General features: G+C 49.4%; 1 protein-coding gene across 1 annotated transcript in view; it reads left to right on the top strand.

Moving 5' to 3' along the window:
- PAPPA2 (pappalysin 2) overlaps nucleotides 1–18030 on the top strand; it is an 86811-nt gene that overhangs the window by 22625 nt on the left and 46156 nt on the right. The window contains exons 3-8 of the mRNA XM_072932978.1: nucleotides 4691–4836; nucleotides 11648–11941; nucleotides 12628–12820; nucleotides 14356–14480; nucleotides 15949–16441; nucleotides 16937–17065. Of these exons, the coding sequence (XP_072789079.1) occupies nucleotides 4691–4836; nucleotides 11648–11941; nucleotides 12628–12820; nucleotides 14356–14480; nucleotides 15949–16441; nucleotides 16937–17065 (1380 nt within the window). The remainder of the gene's footprint in view (nucleotides 1–4690; nucleotides 4837–11647; nucleotides 11942–12627; nucleotides 12821–14355; nucleotides 14481–15948; nucleotides 16442–16936; nucleotides 17066–18030) is intronic.

Here is an 18030-nt window from a genome sequence, read left to right as displayed (position 1 = left end):
AGCTTTGGTTCTTTAGACTTTCATAAGGTAAGGTCAAGTGCAGTAAGAGTTTACCATGCAATTCTACTGTCGTTTGATGACTTTCCCCCTTGATATGATGGGGTGACACAGGGAAAAGGGATCAGGACTCCAAGAAGAGAATTTGTCAGGAAGCAATGGACACAATTGGGAATGTGAGAAATTTGGATTAGACATTAGGAATTATTTTTAACTTGAGGATGCTTGAACACTAGAATAAGTTGTCCAGAAAATTTGGGAAACCTCTGTCCTTGTGGCTGTTCAGGTCCCAGATGACCTTGAAAAATGTGATTCAATTACACCAGGTTTTGAACAAGGAGGTCAGAATGGCCTGTGGAGATCCTCTCCGTCTGCAGTGGAGCCTCTGATTCTACTGTTCTGTGGTGACAGCCACCAAAGCTGCTCCATTTTCTTTTCCTTTTTTCAGCAGCAAGAAGCACCACAGGATGACAGCCCCTTGTTATGTCCCATACAAGTGAAACAGGATGCAGTGTGGTGCCTTAGTGTCACATCAAACAGAGTCATTCAGCAGAACTTTGAGCCAATATCACCTGTTGTAAGGAAATCCATAATTTCTGGGCTCATGCCTTCAAATACCATCATTTTGAATGGTGTTCATTCCCATACTCATGTCTAATAATGTCATTCTGTAGCCCTCCCATCCCTAATCTCTCCCTGCTCTTGCACATACTGTTCTTGCAAGCTCCACTCTTCCAGGGCTGCAAGTGCTCCCCAGCTGCAGGTGGTATCCACACAGCTGGCTGCTCTTGGATGCCCTTGGGAAAACATGGACTTTGAATCTGGCAAACCTGATGTCCCATCTCTATCTCTTCTGTCCTCTACCCTATTCTTTGGGGTTGGTTTGTATTTTGCTTCTCAGCTGACAGCTGTACCTTCACATATCCTTCTGTGCTTCCACATCGGGCTGCAGTGCCCATCCTGCTGTAATTACCATCTACTTTGGAATACTCTAGTCTTGTAGGTGTTGGAAAACTATTTGGGAAGCAGAGGAGAGTGCTGTTGTTTAGGCTGTTTGTGGAGACCAAAGGCTGCTCTGCCTTCGCTTCAGTGACAATCACAGAAGCACTGAAGGAGAGGGAGAGCCTAACCTTGGCAGGAAGCAAAAAGCTCAGATGCCAGTTGGGTGCTCCTTGTCTAACCTAAGGATGCCAGCAGGAAATGTAGTTTGAGGGGAATTGGAGTTACCCATTCTAGCATTGTTCTGCTCACATCTTTGGGGGTGTTAGCGAGATATTTCTTCTTTCTATGCCATAGTGGGTAAAATTAGGGTCCTTCCTTCTCCTTGCCTATCCAACCCATCTAAGCAGCTCTCCATCTTGGAACTGCTCCCTCTAACCCTTACACACCCCTGAACCATCCAGATCTCTCAATAGAGGAAATTACAGTTATTTATAATTAAGTCTTGACAAAAAATGTTGCTAATGTCAAGGGAATGGCAGGCGACAGCCAGAAAAACATCATGTCTCCAGAAGAGGGACTGCAGGAATATCCCTCTGAATAGGGCTGACATCGGCTCTTGGAATTTGGACAGCCTGGAAGGCTTTGGGGCTATTTTTCCGAGATATCATAGGTCAGGAATTGATGCTATTTTTAAGACTGTGTCCCCCGAGCAGCTTTGATGAGTGAAGGAGACTTTCTCTCCCCCCTCCCCCTCCTTATGCTCTATTTCTATGAAATTTTTGCTTCTATTCCTTCCGAGTCATGCCTCAAGTATGTCCTTCAGGTTTGTTTATCCTTCTCACTATCTATTCCTCCTGGCCTGCTCCCGTCTTGGTTGGGTTGAAGGGGTGGCGTCAGCGTGGCGCGTGTCTGGGATGCTCAGGCGAGACATCACAGAGAAGGGATCAAGTTCTCCTAATTTGTCCTTTCCGGTTGGGAGAGTTTTCTCTCCACAAGCTGATGTGGCTGGGGAAAGTGTTCTGGGAATGCTGCTTTGTGGTGGGAGATCTCAGGGCCTAGTGAAGACAAGCTGGTCATCTCATCTCGCCACATAGTCCAGCCAAGATTTGTCTGAAGTAACTGAATCTTCAGAGCTCCTGGGAAGATGGGTGAGATGCCTCCAGCCTGGGATGGTCTTTTGGGGCTGAGTGGTAGGAGAGAGGCAGTCAGAAGACCCTGATTATCTGACACCTCCCAAGTCAGCAGTGGCTTTTGAAAGCTGCTCCTATTTCAGGTCTAGGGAAATAGCCCCTGGGTCTACCCAGCTCTGTTCCACATGCCACCCTGCTTTGGTTTATTTCCAGAATATTTTGTTTTCTTTTTTTTTTCTCCTTCTCTTCAATTTGCTGTAGAGACCTCTCTCTTTCTAGACAAGACTGTTGGTGTAACAGCTTGACTAGGGATCTTGCCACTTCAAATAAGATGAGAACATGCCTTTTTCCCCTTAACCCATCCTCATCTCCATCCTTCTGTCCATCACTCCATGGGCATCACTGCTAATGGACACCACCAGAAGCAGCTTGTTCAAACAGACCTGGTGTTCCTTCATGGTGAGCCCAGTGTAAAGAAATGATTGTGCTCCCTTCATCATCTGTCCACGCAGCTCAAAGATGCCAGCTGCTCCAGGAAGCATGGGAATAAGTGAAATGCTTTCTGCCACCTTAATGTTGCTGTTGGCTACATGCTGCAGGTTTAGTCATTCTTATGACATATTTCCACAATGGTGTGTTTCCATCATCATTCCACAGTGATGTATTTAAAGCCTTTCCATGAGTTTTTTTTTTTTTTTTTTCTTGCTCAGAATCTCTTAAATGAATGGCTTCACAAACTGTGGATCAGGGCCTTCAAGTTTTGAAGACTTAGAGACAAGTCAAAGAAATGTGAAGACAATGTTTGCTACCTGTGTTGTGTTTTGCTTCTCAGCTGACAGCTGTACCTTCACATATCCTTCTGTCCTTCTTTTGTGCTTCCACATTGGGTTGCAGTGCCTATCCTGCTGTAATTACCATCTAGTTTGGAATACTCCAGTCTTGTAGGTGTTGGAAAACTATTTGGGAAGCAAATAGTTTTAATAATAGCAAATTTTAATAATAGCAAATAATCCTGTCTCAGCCCATGAGGTAAATGGCCCAGATGGTGGAAATGGTAGTACTTAACTTATAGAATCATAGACTATCCTAAGATGTAAGGGACCCACAAGGATTCTTGAAGTCCATTTAAAAGGGTACCTGACATTTGCAGCACAGACCAAGACCTTATAATTCCACTGCTGTTATTGTTGCTGATATTAGGTTAGACCTTGATTGTTTTGCACAGCGGAGGACATGAACTCCCTAAAGAGCAATGCTGGGACTGTTGTTGTTCTGGTGAATGTGAAACAGTCTTTTGACTGTTTTGACTGTGAATGCAGAAACACTCACATAGAGGGAAGAGTGAAACCTAAATTTCCTGACTGCTGGACTCTTTTTTTTGGCCTCCAAGGGCTGAGATATGCCATGTGGTGAGGATCACTTCACAGACACTCAGACATGTGTGTTACTGCTCTGCTGCAATGCCCAATGCATACCCACCTCTCCTAGCTCATTACCTTTCTGTGGCCTTTAGAAATGGATGTCTTGGATATTCCAGTGTTTTTTTCACTCCCGCAACTCTTTATTCTCAGCTCTGAAGATGGAAGGAGAGACAGCCAGCAGTGTTGTCAGGAAACTTTCCCCACTAAACTTGCCCTTTGATGAATCTGACTCCAGAGATTACCCTCTCCTCATTAAGCTTATTTTGGGAGATCTTGTTTTTCCCTTGCAGGCTCCTGCAGACATCTCAGACGTTGTCTGAAAGATCCAGATCATGAGTGGCAGGGTAGAGTCTTCTCCAAGGTCTGTTTGAGCAGAGCTGGAAGAAATTTTTTTTGAGAACTTTCCAATATACCTTTTGCTCATGCTCTTCCTTGTGCCATTCCCTGGGGTGTGTCTTGATGTGCCTGTGCACTGCTGGGACACCCTTGTTTTTACCACGTACTGCCATCTCTGGCATACTGGTTTTCCTGGGGAAAAGGCTGGAATGGAAGTCCAGATAGACTAGAGAAGCTGGAGAAGAGACTCCTCAGCCCCAGCTGACAAACACTCTCTGCTCCCAACAGTAAGGTTTGATGTTCCATTCCTGTCTTTCCCCATATCACGGACAACCCCTGAAAAACCCTTGTTAGAAGCAGTTGGAGTTCTTGATTAATTCTTCTCTCCTTTCACCTCAAATTCCACTTTTCTGATGCCAAACCCCCTCTCTTTTCCCTAGCAGGACCAACCTCTGCATTTCCTTCTTTTTCTTATATTTTCTCCTCCTGTTTTGTTCCCTCTTATCCCATTTTGTAGGGCTTCTTCTTGTTCCCCATGGTTGGAAAACCTTTTCTGGGAGTAGAACTCGCCAACAAAGCTACTGTAATCAGCAAAATTTCTTCAGGCTTGCATGAGAGCCTTCCACCCCCACCCAAACCCCTCACTGGCTGAACTTGCACCTTACAGAGCAGAGTTTGCAGTGTCACAGGACGTCCTGTTGAAATGCTGAATTTTTCCGTGCTTTATGATGCTCTTGGTTTCAGAGTTGAGGATGACTCCAGGTCTGCTGCACCCTCTGTAGGATGTCTGTGGATGGCTCCTGCTTTTCCTCCTCACTCTGTTTGGAATGTGTGCTGACTTTTCCCTCTCTTTTGTCCCTGCAGGGCGTACATGAGCGTGAAGGAGCTGAAGGAGGCTCTGCAGCTGAACAGCACCCATTTCCTCAATGTATACTTTGCCAGTTCAGTGAGGGAAGAGTTGGCTGGTGCTGCCACTTGGCCGTGGGACAAAGAGGCCCTTAGTCACCTGGGTAAGTAATTTATCCCGTTCCCGGGGTCTCAGAATTATTGGTTTTCCTCTCTCTTCCTCGACTTGGCAAAAAGAACAGATGTGCTCTGCCTCAGCATTGTGGATGTCTGATAAGAAGGTCATGATAACAGGGTTTGGGTGTTCCAACAGCTGCTGCTGTACGGAAAAGAGCTGCCAGTTCCCTGAATCCATGTGGGTCAGGCAGTGAGGTTACACACCGACAAGGGCTTCAACATTGTTATAAGAAACTTTTAATGGTGAAGGCAGTGGGGCTACAGATTCACCATAAGTGCAGACTCTGGAGAGAGTTCTGGACTCACATTTGGTTTCTCCTGGACCTTCCAGGTCTATCTTTCAGGTTTCTGGAGATGTGAACTCCACTGTGCAGCACGTAATAGCAAACAGATACAAACCAGGAGTGTCAATGTTTTCAGAGCTGAGATGTCAGATTTCAGCAACTCCAGGCAGCAGCCAGAACTGGCCACTTCCGAATCCAGCTGCAAGTGTGAGGATAACTATCAAATTTCACCATGTTTTTATAACTTGGCCTACTACCTGCTGGAGGCAAGGTTCTCCTTGGCCTCAGAGGATTCAGGGCAGACCCTTAAGGTCATCCATCAGTCCTCATAGGCTGCAAAACAGCCAAAATGGCTACTGGTTCCCTAGAATGTGGTTGTTTTGCGCATTTTCTGCTATTTTTGTTATTTCTCTTTTTCCTGCCTCTCTTACCACCTCTTCAGTTGTTAGAGTTTTCTGGCAAAGCCCTTTACACTTTGCAGTCAAAATGTCTAAAGTGTTTCTCAATAAGTAACTGGAAATAATTACTCCTGACACCTGCACAGCAGACCTAGACCTTCTGCTTTTACAAGTGCGTGATGTTCAACACTTAAAAGTTTCACACTGCTGTTAAAGACCTGTTTCAAAGTTCCTTTGTGCCAGTTTCCCTCCCTCAATGAGTTTCTGGGCTGTTTTTTCAATAGAATATTGCTACAGCTGCTTGTTGAGGAAGGCAAATCTCCATGAAATTTATTCTTTCAGCTTCCAGAAATCACTTCCAAGGCTCAGCTTGACAATCATCTGACTGCAGCAAGTGCTTCAGCCACACACATTCCCCTCAGACCTCTCCCAGTGGCATGCAAGCCGTTGTACAGAGGGGTAATTGGGGTGACTGGTCTCATCAAAAGCTTGCATTATTTAGCTCCAGTCTCCGAGCCCGTGTCCAGCCAGGGACATGAGAAATGGCACCATCTGGAAATGTTGGATCATGGCTTTAGTGTGGAGGTTCAGGGGAAAAGGGGTGTTGTCTTGACTCTGGTGCCAGAGCTGTGAAGTATGAAGCTGGATCCAAACTTCTTTGAGTCTCTGGCATGAACTGAAGACTTTGGTTCAAGACTGTCCTTGGTTTTAGATTTAATGAGCTTGGGAGGGCGGGTGGTGGACTCTGTTCCCCGTAAACAGTGAACTTCACCACATCATCACTTGCTTTGTACCATGCACAATGTATATTATTGTCCCACACAGAAGAAACTTAGGACTGAGGTGGCCATGAATATGTGGCTTCTGACAAAAGCTCTCACAAGAGGCTAATGGAGAATCTGAGTAGATGTGAAAGTAAAGCCGTGAGTAAAGAGAAAGGAAAACCTTGGGAGGAGTTCATGGCAGTTTGAGAAAAATTTCTGAGCTTAAGGACCTAGCTATGACCAGAGGTGAAGACAGGTCTATATAAAAGAGAGGGGTCTGTCTCCAAAAAGACAGACTCCTTTCCTTGAGCTAAATCTTGCTAATCCCCTGTCCATCCTGACCTTAAAATATTAGGGTCAGCACACAAGGCCTGCACCCCTCATGCCATGGTCTGCTCCCTTGGAGCAGAAATGCTGATTTTTTTGCCATGCTGATTTTTCCCTACACCCTCCATGCTTCATCTCTCTGCATGAATCAGATTGGCTCTCTGAGAAGCCAAACTGCCTCTTGTCTGCAGAGAGTCTTGGTCAGAGTTTGCTCTGTTTCTCTGAACTGGACTTTCTTAGATGTTTTCAGGAGAAACATCATGAGACTTTTTCTTCTCCAGCTGCCTTCCTTTCTGCTATTTCAATACTTTGCCACAGCCCAAAGATCACTAGACTTATTGTTCTCCATCAATTCTTCTCTAGAACAGAAGAACTGTTTAATCTGCCATTTGGATTTTGATCTCCTTATAAACCATTTTTTCATGATCTTTTGAGTGTGTTTTTCAAGAGGGTCCTGCTCACCTTCCTGTTGGTGTCATCACCTTCTGGATGTCTTCAGTGAACTTTGTTTTTAATCCCCTTCTCTTCACAATGCTTCTTTGGGACTACCAGAAATTACCTTTGACTATTCACATGCTGGTTACCTACAGTTCTGTTGCTCTCCTCCAGACTTTTTTCCTGAGGAAATTTAATTTTCAGGCAGCCTTTCTGAAGACTTGGGGATAGTTTACCAATAATACAGCCAACAGCAACTACTTTCAATGAAGCATAAAAGACAATTACTGGCTTGGAGAGGCTGAAGTGGTCTATGAAATTTCTATAGACCGTGTTTCAGCTGCTGTGGAGCTCCCAGAGGAGGACAGCTTGCTGCCAGCAAGCAGCAGAGGTAGGTCTCAGGTCTGTTTGCACCACTCCCTGTGACTACACTGTCTGTCTCAGTCTTTCCACGTAATCGCAGCGAGTTCCTCGCAAATTCAGATTTCTTGGAGTCTGGAATGAGTTTTCTGAGAACTTAGAAGTAAATCTTTTTAACTACAAAGTAGAAAGGGTCGAAGAACTTCCTTTCAGAAAAAAAAAAAAAAATCCTTAACTTTCTGTGGTGGAAAGCCTTGTTCAAAAAACCCAGTAACGTAATAATGCAGATGCTTTGAACTTCGTGTGTAGCTGCATGTGAACTGCATAAACGTGGTCGAAAGGCAAGGGAATGGTGAACATTTGATGTTATAAATACTTTCTGTAGTTATATAAGCTGAGGCCAGCTCATATATCTGGCAGAGGTCAGTGGCTCCTGAAGGAGGGCCAGCCCTTCCAGCCGAGGTACCTTAGGCAGTGGCCATCTTCCTGTCTGACTAACTGTCATGCGTTTGTTCCATTCATTGCTCTGACTCAGTGTTTGGGGAACACTGGCCCTGCAATGCAGGTTCAGCTTTGTGGTTTACTGTTTAAAAGTCCTGTGGTTTCTTGGGAATGTCCTCTGGGATAGCCCTGACCTAGGAACAGGTTGGCTTCTTTGGCACTGGCATAGGCAGGAGTCCTTCAGCATTGCCATGGATCCTGGCTCGTAGCAGAGAATGTCCTGGGAGCAGGAGCTTCCAGGGCTGTGTGAATAAAGGAGAAGCACAGTCTACACCAGCACAAATCTGGTGGGCTGGACATCTCTTGTTGCTTGATCAGAGTGGAGGCTTGGCTCAGGGGACATTACGAGGCCTGCAGCTGGTAGGTCTGGCCTGGAGAGAGAAGGCATTGGGGCCAGACCTGAAATTTTCCAGCTGCCTGGACTTGGTTGGATGAGCAAGTCCAAAGGAGTCTCTGGTTCACCTGCCTCGGAGTGCTGGACCCCCTTGATACCACAGGGATATGGAAGTTTTTAGCTTTGTTGTGTACGTGCTGACCTTATAGACCTCCCTGAGTTGGTTCTCGGGCACTGAAAGCCCAGTTTAGCCCCGTGCCCAGGGCAGGAGGAAGCAGAGGTGAGAAGGGAATGCCCGATTTGCAGTGGAGAGAGGGGAGAGGGTGGTCCTGTTGGGATGTTATGAACACTTCTACATCTTGCCTTCACAGCCAGGATCCTGCAGAGGGGAAATAGAACTTCCTGGTCCAAAGCTTGGAGCACTCCCAACTCATCAGGGGGCAGTGGGGACAGGGAATGAAGGGATAGGGATGTTCTGGAAGGCAGAGTTCTCAGGCTGTTTCTAATTCTGCCATTTAATTAGTTGTTAAAATGAGTACTAAAAATATGATGGTCCTTGTGGCGTGTGAGGGAGGAATGGAATAGGGGGAGCCAGCAGAGAGGAGGGGAGGGGACAGGGTACCACGGCCTTGGCATCCCTCTCTTGTGACAGTTTTCTGCCTCCCTGTACTGGAATCCCCTTTATTCCACCACATGGGAAGAGCATTGGATTTCAGCAGGGAGGAGGGCTGGGCTGCTTGGTCCCAGGATGCCCTGTGCCCCTGGTGCTCAGCCCCTTTCCCTGTGGTTATTGCTGCAGGATGCATGCAGGGCTCTCACGTCTCGTTTACTTGTTTATGAACACTATTTTCTTTCTGTATGCACATTCCTCCTTTCAGACCTTTGGGCAGGCAGCCCCCCTGCCTGGCTCAGGCTTGGGTTTGGCTGCAGAGATGCCTTTTCTTTCTGTTCTCTCTTCTCTCATGCCCTGTTTTGATTGAAATGAGAAGCAGCTTTGCGTTTATGTGCCCACTGGGTTTCCCATCAATGGGATGCCCTTTGCTATCTATAGCATTTACTAGGGTGGTAATTGAGAGGGTGATGGCTTCCAGAAACCTAATAGCTGACAGGACAGATCATGAAGGTCCCAAAAGGGTTTTTCAGCCTCTGTGCCTTCTTGTGACCCGTCTCCAGGCAACTAAAGGGTCAAGAGCTGATTGATGGGATGCAAAGCCTTTTGCTCTGTTGTCTCACAACTAGGAAGAAAGGGAATGCAGCTACTTTGTGACCCATCCTTTGCCTCAAGCCCTGGGCAGAAGATCCGCACTGTGGGAAGGAAGAGCAATAAACATGAATTTTGAGCTAAGAAATGGTGCCACTTGACAGGTCAGTGGTGCCTCTCAGCCCTTCCAGGGGCCACACACGCAGGATGTTCCACAGAAGATGCCACCCTCATTTCTTCCCCCCTTGTTGGAGGGGCTTGGGAGAATTGCTCAGGGAGTCTCTGAAGGTCCCTTCCCAGCCCCCAGCTCAGTGTTCACCCAGCATGGCTCCCCCATAGGAGTCACAGACCTGCTGGTGTCTTGCCAGGGACACTGTGATCTGAAGAAAACCCTCTCTTGGAAGGAATGCCCTGTACTCGAGGACACGAGGTAGTCGGCAGCGCACGGAGCTGATCCAGGAGCAGATTTCAAGCAGCCTGTGTGGCTGGAGACAGGATCACACTGTGGCCACCTGCCAGCTCTAACTTTGCTGGCAGGGCAGTGATCATCAGCAGAGATGCAGTAGCAGAGGCTCTGCCGTGAGGTAGCTGGCACAGTAAATCCTCCAGGGCCCTGCAAAGGAGGGAGCAAGCTGTGCTGGAGCCAACTATTCACCACACTGCCATCCAAGCTGTCTGGGTTAAAAGTAGTTGTGTAAAAACAGCCTCCTGAGACATGGAGGGGTAGCCTGGAGTCAGCCTGGGCGCATGCTGGGGTCTGCTTTTAGCACCCCTGTCTTGTTGATACTTCCCAGCCCTTGCTCCTCCGCTGTAAGGCAGCGTGGAAAAGTGGATGGAACATGAAAATGAGAAGAGAAAAAGGGGGGAAATGGCCAGTGAAAAACCTCAAAAAATGAAGAGAGTCCAAAGAAATTTTAACGTGGGCAAAATAAAGGAGGTGAATAAAAGGAGGCCAGTGAAGCAAATATTTTTGTTCTCAAGCACCTTCTGTGGACAGTTTCCTAGCAGATGTGGTACAGAGCCATCAGCACAGGGTGTGCATCCCAGCTCAGGGGCTGGAGGTGCTGGCAGTGAGCAAAGGGAAGGCTCTGCTCCACCTGGCTTTTGTCAGTATCCTTGATCCTTGTTCTTCCCATCAAGGATGGGCTCGCAGGAAAGGAAACACCACTTGCCCTTACAGACACCGTTCAGTTTAGGGCAGGATGATCATGGGTCCTGTCCAGCTCTGTGCTGTTGCTCTCAGTATGAGGTGGCAGCTCTGGGGCAGTTTCTAGGGGACTTATCTGTGCCTTGCTCCAACATCTTTGACAGCTGAACCTGCACCAAACTTGGAGACAAACTGCCCCTCTTGTGTCTCCTTGAGTCAGGGGCTGGGGTACTCCAGTGAAGAGGAGCAGGTTTGTGAGGATCTTGTGGGGTTCATTTGCCCCTTGTTCACATGCAGACCCCTCTGAAGGGGAGGAAGAGGTCTTCAGAAGCTGTGTCTTGGGAAATCCCACTCTAAAATACGCTGAATTTGGGTTAGGTTTGTGGTAGAAGCTTAGTGGACTTCAACAATACCTCGTGAGACTTTCAGCTTACCCCACAGCATCTGGTTTGGAGGTTGAAGCAATAGGTCATGGGTGATTTCTGAGCAGGGGCTGGAGGCAGGGCACTTGAATCTCCACATGGATTTGTGCTGAAGCTGGCTTCTAGTTGGCACAGCTGAGTGTGTGGGGACATTGCTCAGCACCTCGTTGTCCTCACCTGCCATGGGAGCTGGCCTGCCTTAGACACCCGTCTAGGGAAGGACTTCTGTCCTCTAGTTCCAAAGATGATCCCTGTAAAGTCACAGCATGGCTTGATTGGTGCTCTGGCTCCAAACCTCCTTTGGAGCTGTGTGATCCAAAGCAGACACTGAATTACAGTTGTGCAAAAAGATGCAGAGGGCAACAGTAGCTGCAATGATTGAAGATATTGAGGGGGGAATAAAGTGGTAGGAGGGGAAGAAAAACCACCCACCCTGTTCCAATCCAAGGGGGCAAAGGGGCCTCTTGGTATCCTATCAGAGGCTGAGAGACCTTTGGGTCTCCATCTGGCCCCTCATCTGTGGCCTGGAAGCACAATGAGAGGAGTTTCACCTCTCACAGGTGAGTAATGACAGATGTCCACTGTCCCTTTCTTGGAATGATGCTCTCTGTACTTGCCATTTCAGGTGGAGTTGTCCTCAACCCTGCTTACTACGGCATGCACGGCCACACCAACACCATGATCCATGAAGTGGGGCATGTCCTGGGGCTCTACCACGTCTTCAAGGGAGTGAGCGAGCGGGAATCTTGTGACGATCCCTGCAGGGAGACCACTCCATCCATGGAGACAGGAGACCTCTGTGCTGACACTGCCCCCACCCCGAAGAGTAAACTCTGTCGGGATCCAGACCCTACCAATGACACCTGTGGCCAGACACATTTCACAGGGACGCCCTTCAACAACTACATGAGTTACACAGGTAACGAGCAATCCTTTTTGGGAGTCACGAGGGGTCACCTTCCTTAAAACTTGGGTTTCCTTCCCTTCTACCTCCATCAGCGGTGCCTTACCTCACTCCCTAACCGCCAGGGTGTTTGGGATGTGTTCAGGCAGCGCTTGCAGGAGCTGCTTCACCACTTTCTTCCCTCAAGGCTATTTCTGTCCATCCCTCTCTTCCCACCAGTGGGTCGCTGGGCACGCACCAAAGCCGCTGTTGTCTGCGTGCGCCTTTGTTCTTGTGTTGTGAAGCTATTCCCATTATTACTTATTTTCATTATTGTTAATGATTAACCCCCTGAACCCTTCAGGTGGCATGCTGCGGTGGGCCGGCGTTTCTCCCGCTGTTTCGGGGGGGAGCGCTGCGGTGCCGCGGGGCGGTGCGGTGCCCAGGTGCGGTGCCGTGCCCAGGTGCGGTGCGGGGCGGTGCCGTGCCGTGCCCAGGTGCGGTTCCGTGCCCAGGTGCGGTGCGGGGCGGTGCGGGCAGGTGCCGGGACGCGGAGCTGCTCAGGCAGTGCCATCTGGTGGCTTTGGGGACACACGGCACCAGAGAGCCCCGCCGGCACGCTGCTGCCTCCCAGCCATCCCTAGAAATCCCCGAATTTCGCCAGGAGCAAAGGGTGGGTGTCGCCCTGCCCTGAGCTCGGCCCGGCCTCTCCTGTCCCGCAGATGATGACTGCACCAACAGCTTCACCCCCAACCAGGTGGCCCGCATGCATTGCTACCTGGACCTGGTCTACCAGCGCTGGGGCCACAGCAAGAAGCCGGCGCCCATCCCCATCCCCGCCATGGTCACCGGGCAGACACAGCACTCCCTCAGCATCTACTGGCTGCCTCCCATCAGCGGGGTCATCCACGAGAGGTGAGGGAGCCGGGTTTGCACGGGAGCCTGCTGGAAAGGACACGGGACCCCCCCAGTGCCATTCCCACCCTCGTCTCTCCAGCAGAGCCAGGCTGCTGCCCTGGCCCCCCGGCAGATGGGCTCTCCTGCAAAATTCCCGCTCTCGGGGTGCCGGGAGGGGAAGCCAAAGAGCATCAGGAGGCAAAGCCAGCTCGAAAACCCCAGAGTGCAATCAGGGAATGAAAAATGGGCTTCATTTAGCACTTATTGTATAAAGTAGCTATTTACCAGGAGGAAATGCAGCCCTGTGGTTAAGGCAGGGAGCTCAAACCACAAGAGCTGGGTTTCGTTCCCAGCGCTGTCATGGACTCGCAGAGCAGCTAACTGGGGGTAAGTCAGGAAACTTCTCAAGCCAGAGAAATGATGCCAAGGAGCCAGAGTTGTTTGGCTGTTGAGGGGTGAACGGCCACGAGTGTTGAGTGGATGTCTGCTTCTCCCCACTAAGGGAGCCACCAAGACCTGGACACACCACCAGTGTCTCTGTTCAGCAGCCCCTCTTACTAATATATTTCGGTTTCCACCAGGGTTTAGGTGGTGAGACTTTATTTTTAGTTTGGTTTTTGGTTTTGGTTTGGTTTTTTGTTTTGGTTTGGTTTTTTGTTTCGTTTTTTTTGGTTTTTTGGGTTTTTTTTTTGCTTGTGGGGTCATAAGCACATACATAAAGAGCTTTCGAACTTGTTTTGAAGCTGCTTCATAAAGCTGTCTTTTATAATTAAAAGGAAAATGCTTTTGATGGTAGCTGGGGCACTCTTGGGTCAGTGTTTGCTAACTTTTCAAAGAATAGGTGCTCTCCACAATGAGCCTTTTGCTCAGGAGTAACAAGAGCACATGCATCTCACCCCACAGCCAGGAGAGGCTCTGAGTGCTGGGTAGCTTCAAGTCATCCAAATAAACTGTTTTGTTGAGGAATGAAGTGATTTGGGAGCAGGAAAACATGGGTCTAGAAGGCAGGCACTTAGGAACCACCCCAAGCTGTTGCTCATAACTGTCTCAGGAGCTGATCCATTGTGGCAGTCATGCATCCCCTGAGAAGAACTGGTTGAGGAAGGTGACTGAGGCTGGCCCTTATAATAGAGAAATGCCTTTATCTTTTCTGGCAATTGACATTATTGAGACTGGTTTGTATTAAAATAATGCTGAAAGCCAAAACGTGACTCTGGGTTAAGCAGAGAGGTCCTTATTTGCACCCACCCTACCCGGAGGCATTGCCCTGGGATGTGTGGGATCTGTTAGCTCTGACTGGCAGGGATGGAACAGGTTATTCATCCAAGACTGCCCAGAGAGCATGGAGAAGAGGAGAGATTAAATCCAGCCTGTCCCATGGCCACTGGTATTTCCCTGCCCTTGAAGAAGCTGATTGCAAGCAGGATGATATACCCAGGGAGATGTGAGACCTTAGCTCTGCTTTTCCACCTCCCTGTCTGGTGCCACCTGGACAGGTGTGGCTGGGGAGCTGACTGCTCCTCCTGAGACGTGCTGGGTGTGTGCTCTGTCAGCAGGGAGCAGGACACGCTCTGTGACAGCTGTGCTGAGGATGGCACCTTCCGTCAGTACGTGCACGAGGCCTCCTCCCCTCGCGTCTGCGACTCCTCCGGCTACTGGACCCCAGAAGAAGCAGAAGGTAAACGTCTCCTCTCTTCTCCTGTCTCTGAGTCCCCGGACGGAATCTTCCTGGTACAAGAAAAAGGATTTGTTTTTTCTTTCAGAAAATCAGTTGTCTTTGCAAGGGTTCTGTAGTGCAGGAAGGACTTCTTGGTGCCCAGGAAAAACCTGGTAATGGCCAGATGGCTTTGGACAAACCGACTGGCACCCCAATGTTAACCCAAATCATTGTTCAGACAGGTGTTGTTGAGAGACGCTGACCAAAGGGAGATGCATTTAGCTGAAATCAGTCTTAAAATACAGATCGTGGGACCTCATTCAAAACCCAGGGGCGTGCACAGACTTTAATGTAGTCTTGTCCACAGAGAGCAAGAGGAGCTCTGTGCTGAGTCCCACTGAGTCTATGCCAAGCCCTGGGCAGACCACTCCTCCCTAGTCAGGCCAACAGCAGCTGGGCTTTGCAACTTCTCTTGTGCCGAGACCCAGATGTTGGTTTAGAGACCCACCTTCTGGGCACAGTGGTGACTTTCAGGATCACACAGTTACCATAGGAGCTGCTGGGTTTTTCTTGCTGCCTCAGCTCCTCCAAGAGCAGGGTAGAGGAGGCAGGAGACGAGGGGAGCTGATCCTGGGAGCTGTGTGAGGTGCATGTGCTGCTGCTGAACCATGCAGAGCCAGAGGACGTAGTTGTGTGTGTCTGTAGTTATCACAAGTGCTTGTTTGCGCTGATAAAAATACAGAGATATTGGGTTTCAGAAACTTTTGGACTGGTCTTAAATGGGTGCAGGCTTTGAATTGATGCTGGGCCCTCAGAAATGCTTCCAGTGGCTAATGAAGACAAGGGTATTTCTACTACAGAATGATAAATTCCAGTGCTCCTTTTAGGGTCTGAAAAGCCAGCACTCCATTTCTCTTGCTGAGTGCTAATCCACCATCAGGGGAGGCAGACAGGGGCTCTGAGGTACTGTCCTGGAGGATGTTCTGGAAAATCAGCCTTCCAGACCTGCTTCCCTGCTTTGGACCTGGCCCCTTCCTGACTGTGACCTGTCCCAGCCTGTGCTTGTGCAAAGCTTCAGTCTCTGCTCTGCTTGGAGCATTCAGGTGCCCTTGGCAAAGTTTCTGCACCTGTGAGGCTGCAGAGCAAGCTTCACATTCCTCAGCAGTGTCTAGGCTATCCCTAGATCTCTGCACTGTGTCAGCTGCAGTGTGGATCCCACTGCTCCCATTTGGGAGGGCTGTGAGTCCCCCCCAGGTCTGCTGAGCCTTGTGTGTATGTGCAAGTGCCCAGGAGCTGGGAGACCAGTGGGGATTATTGCTTTCCAGGACGTTAGGGCAGGTGCCACCAAGCCTAGGACACGTGGGTGCAAACCCACATGAGTGTGAACTTACGGCCTGGAGATGCTTAAGCACCTACAGGGAAGATAGCCCTGTGGGCCTGCTGTGATGCCAGCTGTCCCCGGTTTTCACCAGCTTCCTCCTTGTCCCAGGTCCTCCAGACGTGGATCAGCCCTGTGAGCCCAGTCTGCAGGCGTGGAGCCCGGAGCTCCACCTTTACGACATGAACATGACGGTGCCGTGCCCCCAGCCCGACGGCTGCATCCTGGAGCTGCGCTTCCTGCACCCCGTCTACCCCGATTCTCTCACCCTCTGGACCACCTACCTCTCCACAGGCTCTCCCAAGGCACTGTCTGACATTGAAATCCTGACAGAGCAAGGGGAGTCCATCCACCTGGGCCCCCTGGACACCTTCTGCGATGTCCCCTTTACTGTGAAGCTCAATATCCCTAAAAAGATGTCTGGAGTTAAAATCTACACCTTTGACGAGAGGATGGAGATAGACACAGCCCTGCTGACCTCCAGGCCTCACAGCTCCCTGTGCTCTGCCTGCAGACTGATCCAGTACCGGGTGCTCCGTGACCCCCCATTTGCAGACGGGTCCCCTGCCACCCCCCTGCAGGCACATCGCCAGTTCATCGACACGTGAGTCACAGAGCTGCCCTGTCTTTGTCTGAAGGGGTGGCTGAAGGTGGTGGGTTTGATTATCTCCTTGTGTCTTCTCCTTCTGAATCCCAGGATGGTTTTGCTTCTGTTTTGTTTTCGCTCCTGTCCCCCTGCTCTGAGAATCACTGCATCCAGTGCCATTGAGCAAGGGTGTGGCAGACCCACCATGCTAGCAGGACTCTTGTCCATGAGCCCAGGTTAACTAGGAGCTTATTAAACCCAGAAACATTTCCCCTATCAGTCCAACGAACAAAATGATTACTCAAGCTAATTCCACTTCTCCCCAATTCAGACCCTTGGGAAATAAGCAGCATGACCTAAAAGAGCCTCTCTTCCCACAGGCTCTGCCTCTGGCAGAGTATGAAGACACATCAGATACTGCATGGATGTATACACGTGGTGTCTATAGTTGTGATGAGCAAACCTCAGTGCTGCAGATGTTGCTGTTCTCTCAAGTTCTCTCTGTCCCTGCAGGGAAGTCACTCCTGGGCAGCTGTACCGCTACCAGGTGCAGGTGGTCTCTGGGACAGCCTCAGGAGAAGCCTCCCCACCGCTCGTCCATGTGCACGGAGCACCCTACTGCGGCGATGGGAAGGTGACCACGTAAGTTGAAAACCTCCTCAAGCTCTCAGCTGAGGTTCTTTAAGCTGTCAGGTCACCCAGCCCCAGAGGTGGGTCCTCCATGCACGGGTACATGGCTGAAGCTGCTGCACAAAATCCCTCCAGCAGACTGAGCAGTGGAGCTTGTGCTTTGTAAAGTGCCAATGTGCATAGGAGATGGAGATGGTCTTTTGGAGAGGCATGGTCTGCATGAGGGGTCCAACCTGAACATCCTCTGTTCTTGACTTCAGAGCTTGGATTCTGGCCCATCTCAGCGAACTGTGGCAGAGTCCAGCCCAAAGGATCTGCCTTTGGAAGTGGGCAGTGTAACTTTTTGCTCAGGGGCCTGCAGGAGTAGGTTCTACAACAAGCACAGTCCCACGCAGTGCAGTGTCTTTAGAGAGCTGTCCAGCCTCTGCTCAGAGACCCCCAAATGAGAGATGCACCACCTCTACACTGAGAGAGCCCAATGCTTCACCTGCTCTACCTGGGAGATAATTATTTCAGATTTCCATATTTGAGCTTTTTAAGACTTCAACTTCCAGAATACTCAGGATCACTTTCATTTGAAACCAGTTTTCTTGGCAGGGTAAGGAAAGGGAAAGGGAGAGGAACCTTCTGTCTCTCCCCTTCTCCTACCTCCTTCTCCAACTCCCACTGAAACCCCAGCCCCATTTCAGAATCTCCTGCCTTCTCCAACACTTGCTTTCTCCAGTATCAGGTCTTCCTGATGCTTAGTTCTATACTTTTTCCATTCTCCCAGAGTTACTGCCTCAAGTTTTACAGCAAAGTCACAGTACAATTGTGTCTGCTCCCAAATGCTGTGACTTTAACCTCTTTTTATCCTCTGGCAAGGTATTTTCTCTATCGAATTCCATGTGTGGTTCTTCCTTTTGAACTGCTTCTGAGGAAATAGAACCAAATAAGGGGTCCTCACTCATGACTGGGCAGGAGCACAGGGGTGTTGA

The sequence above is a fragment of the Taeniopygia guttata genome, chromosome 8 (assembly GCF_048771995.1).
Source record: "Taeniopygia guttata chromosome 8, bTaeGut7.mat, whole genome shotgun sequence".
In the NCBI taxonomy this organism is placed as follows: Eukaryota; Metazoa; Chordata; class Aves; order Passeriformes; family Estrildidae; genus Taeniopygia; species Taeniopygia guttata.
This window is presented reverse-complemented; position numbering and strand designations above follow the sequence as displayed.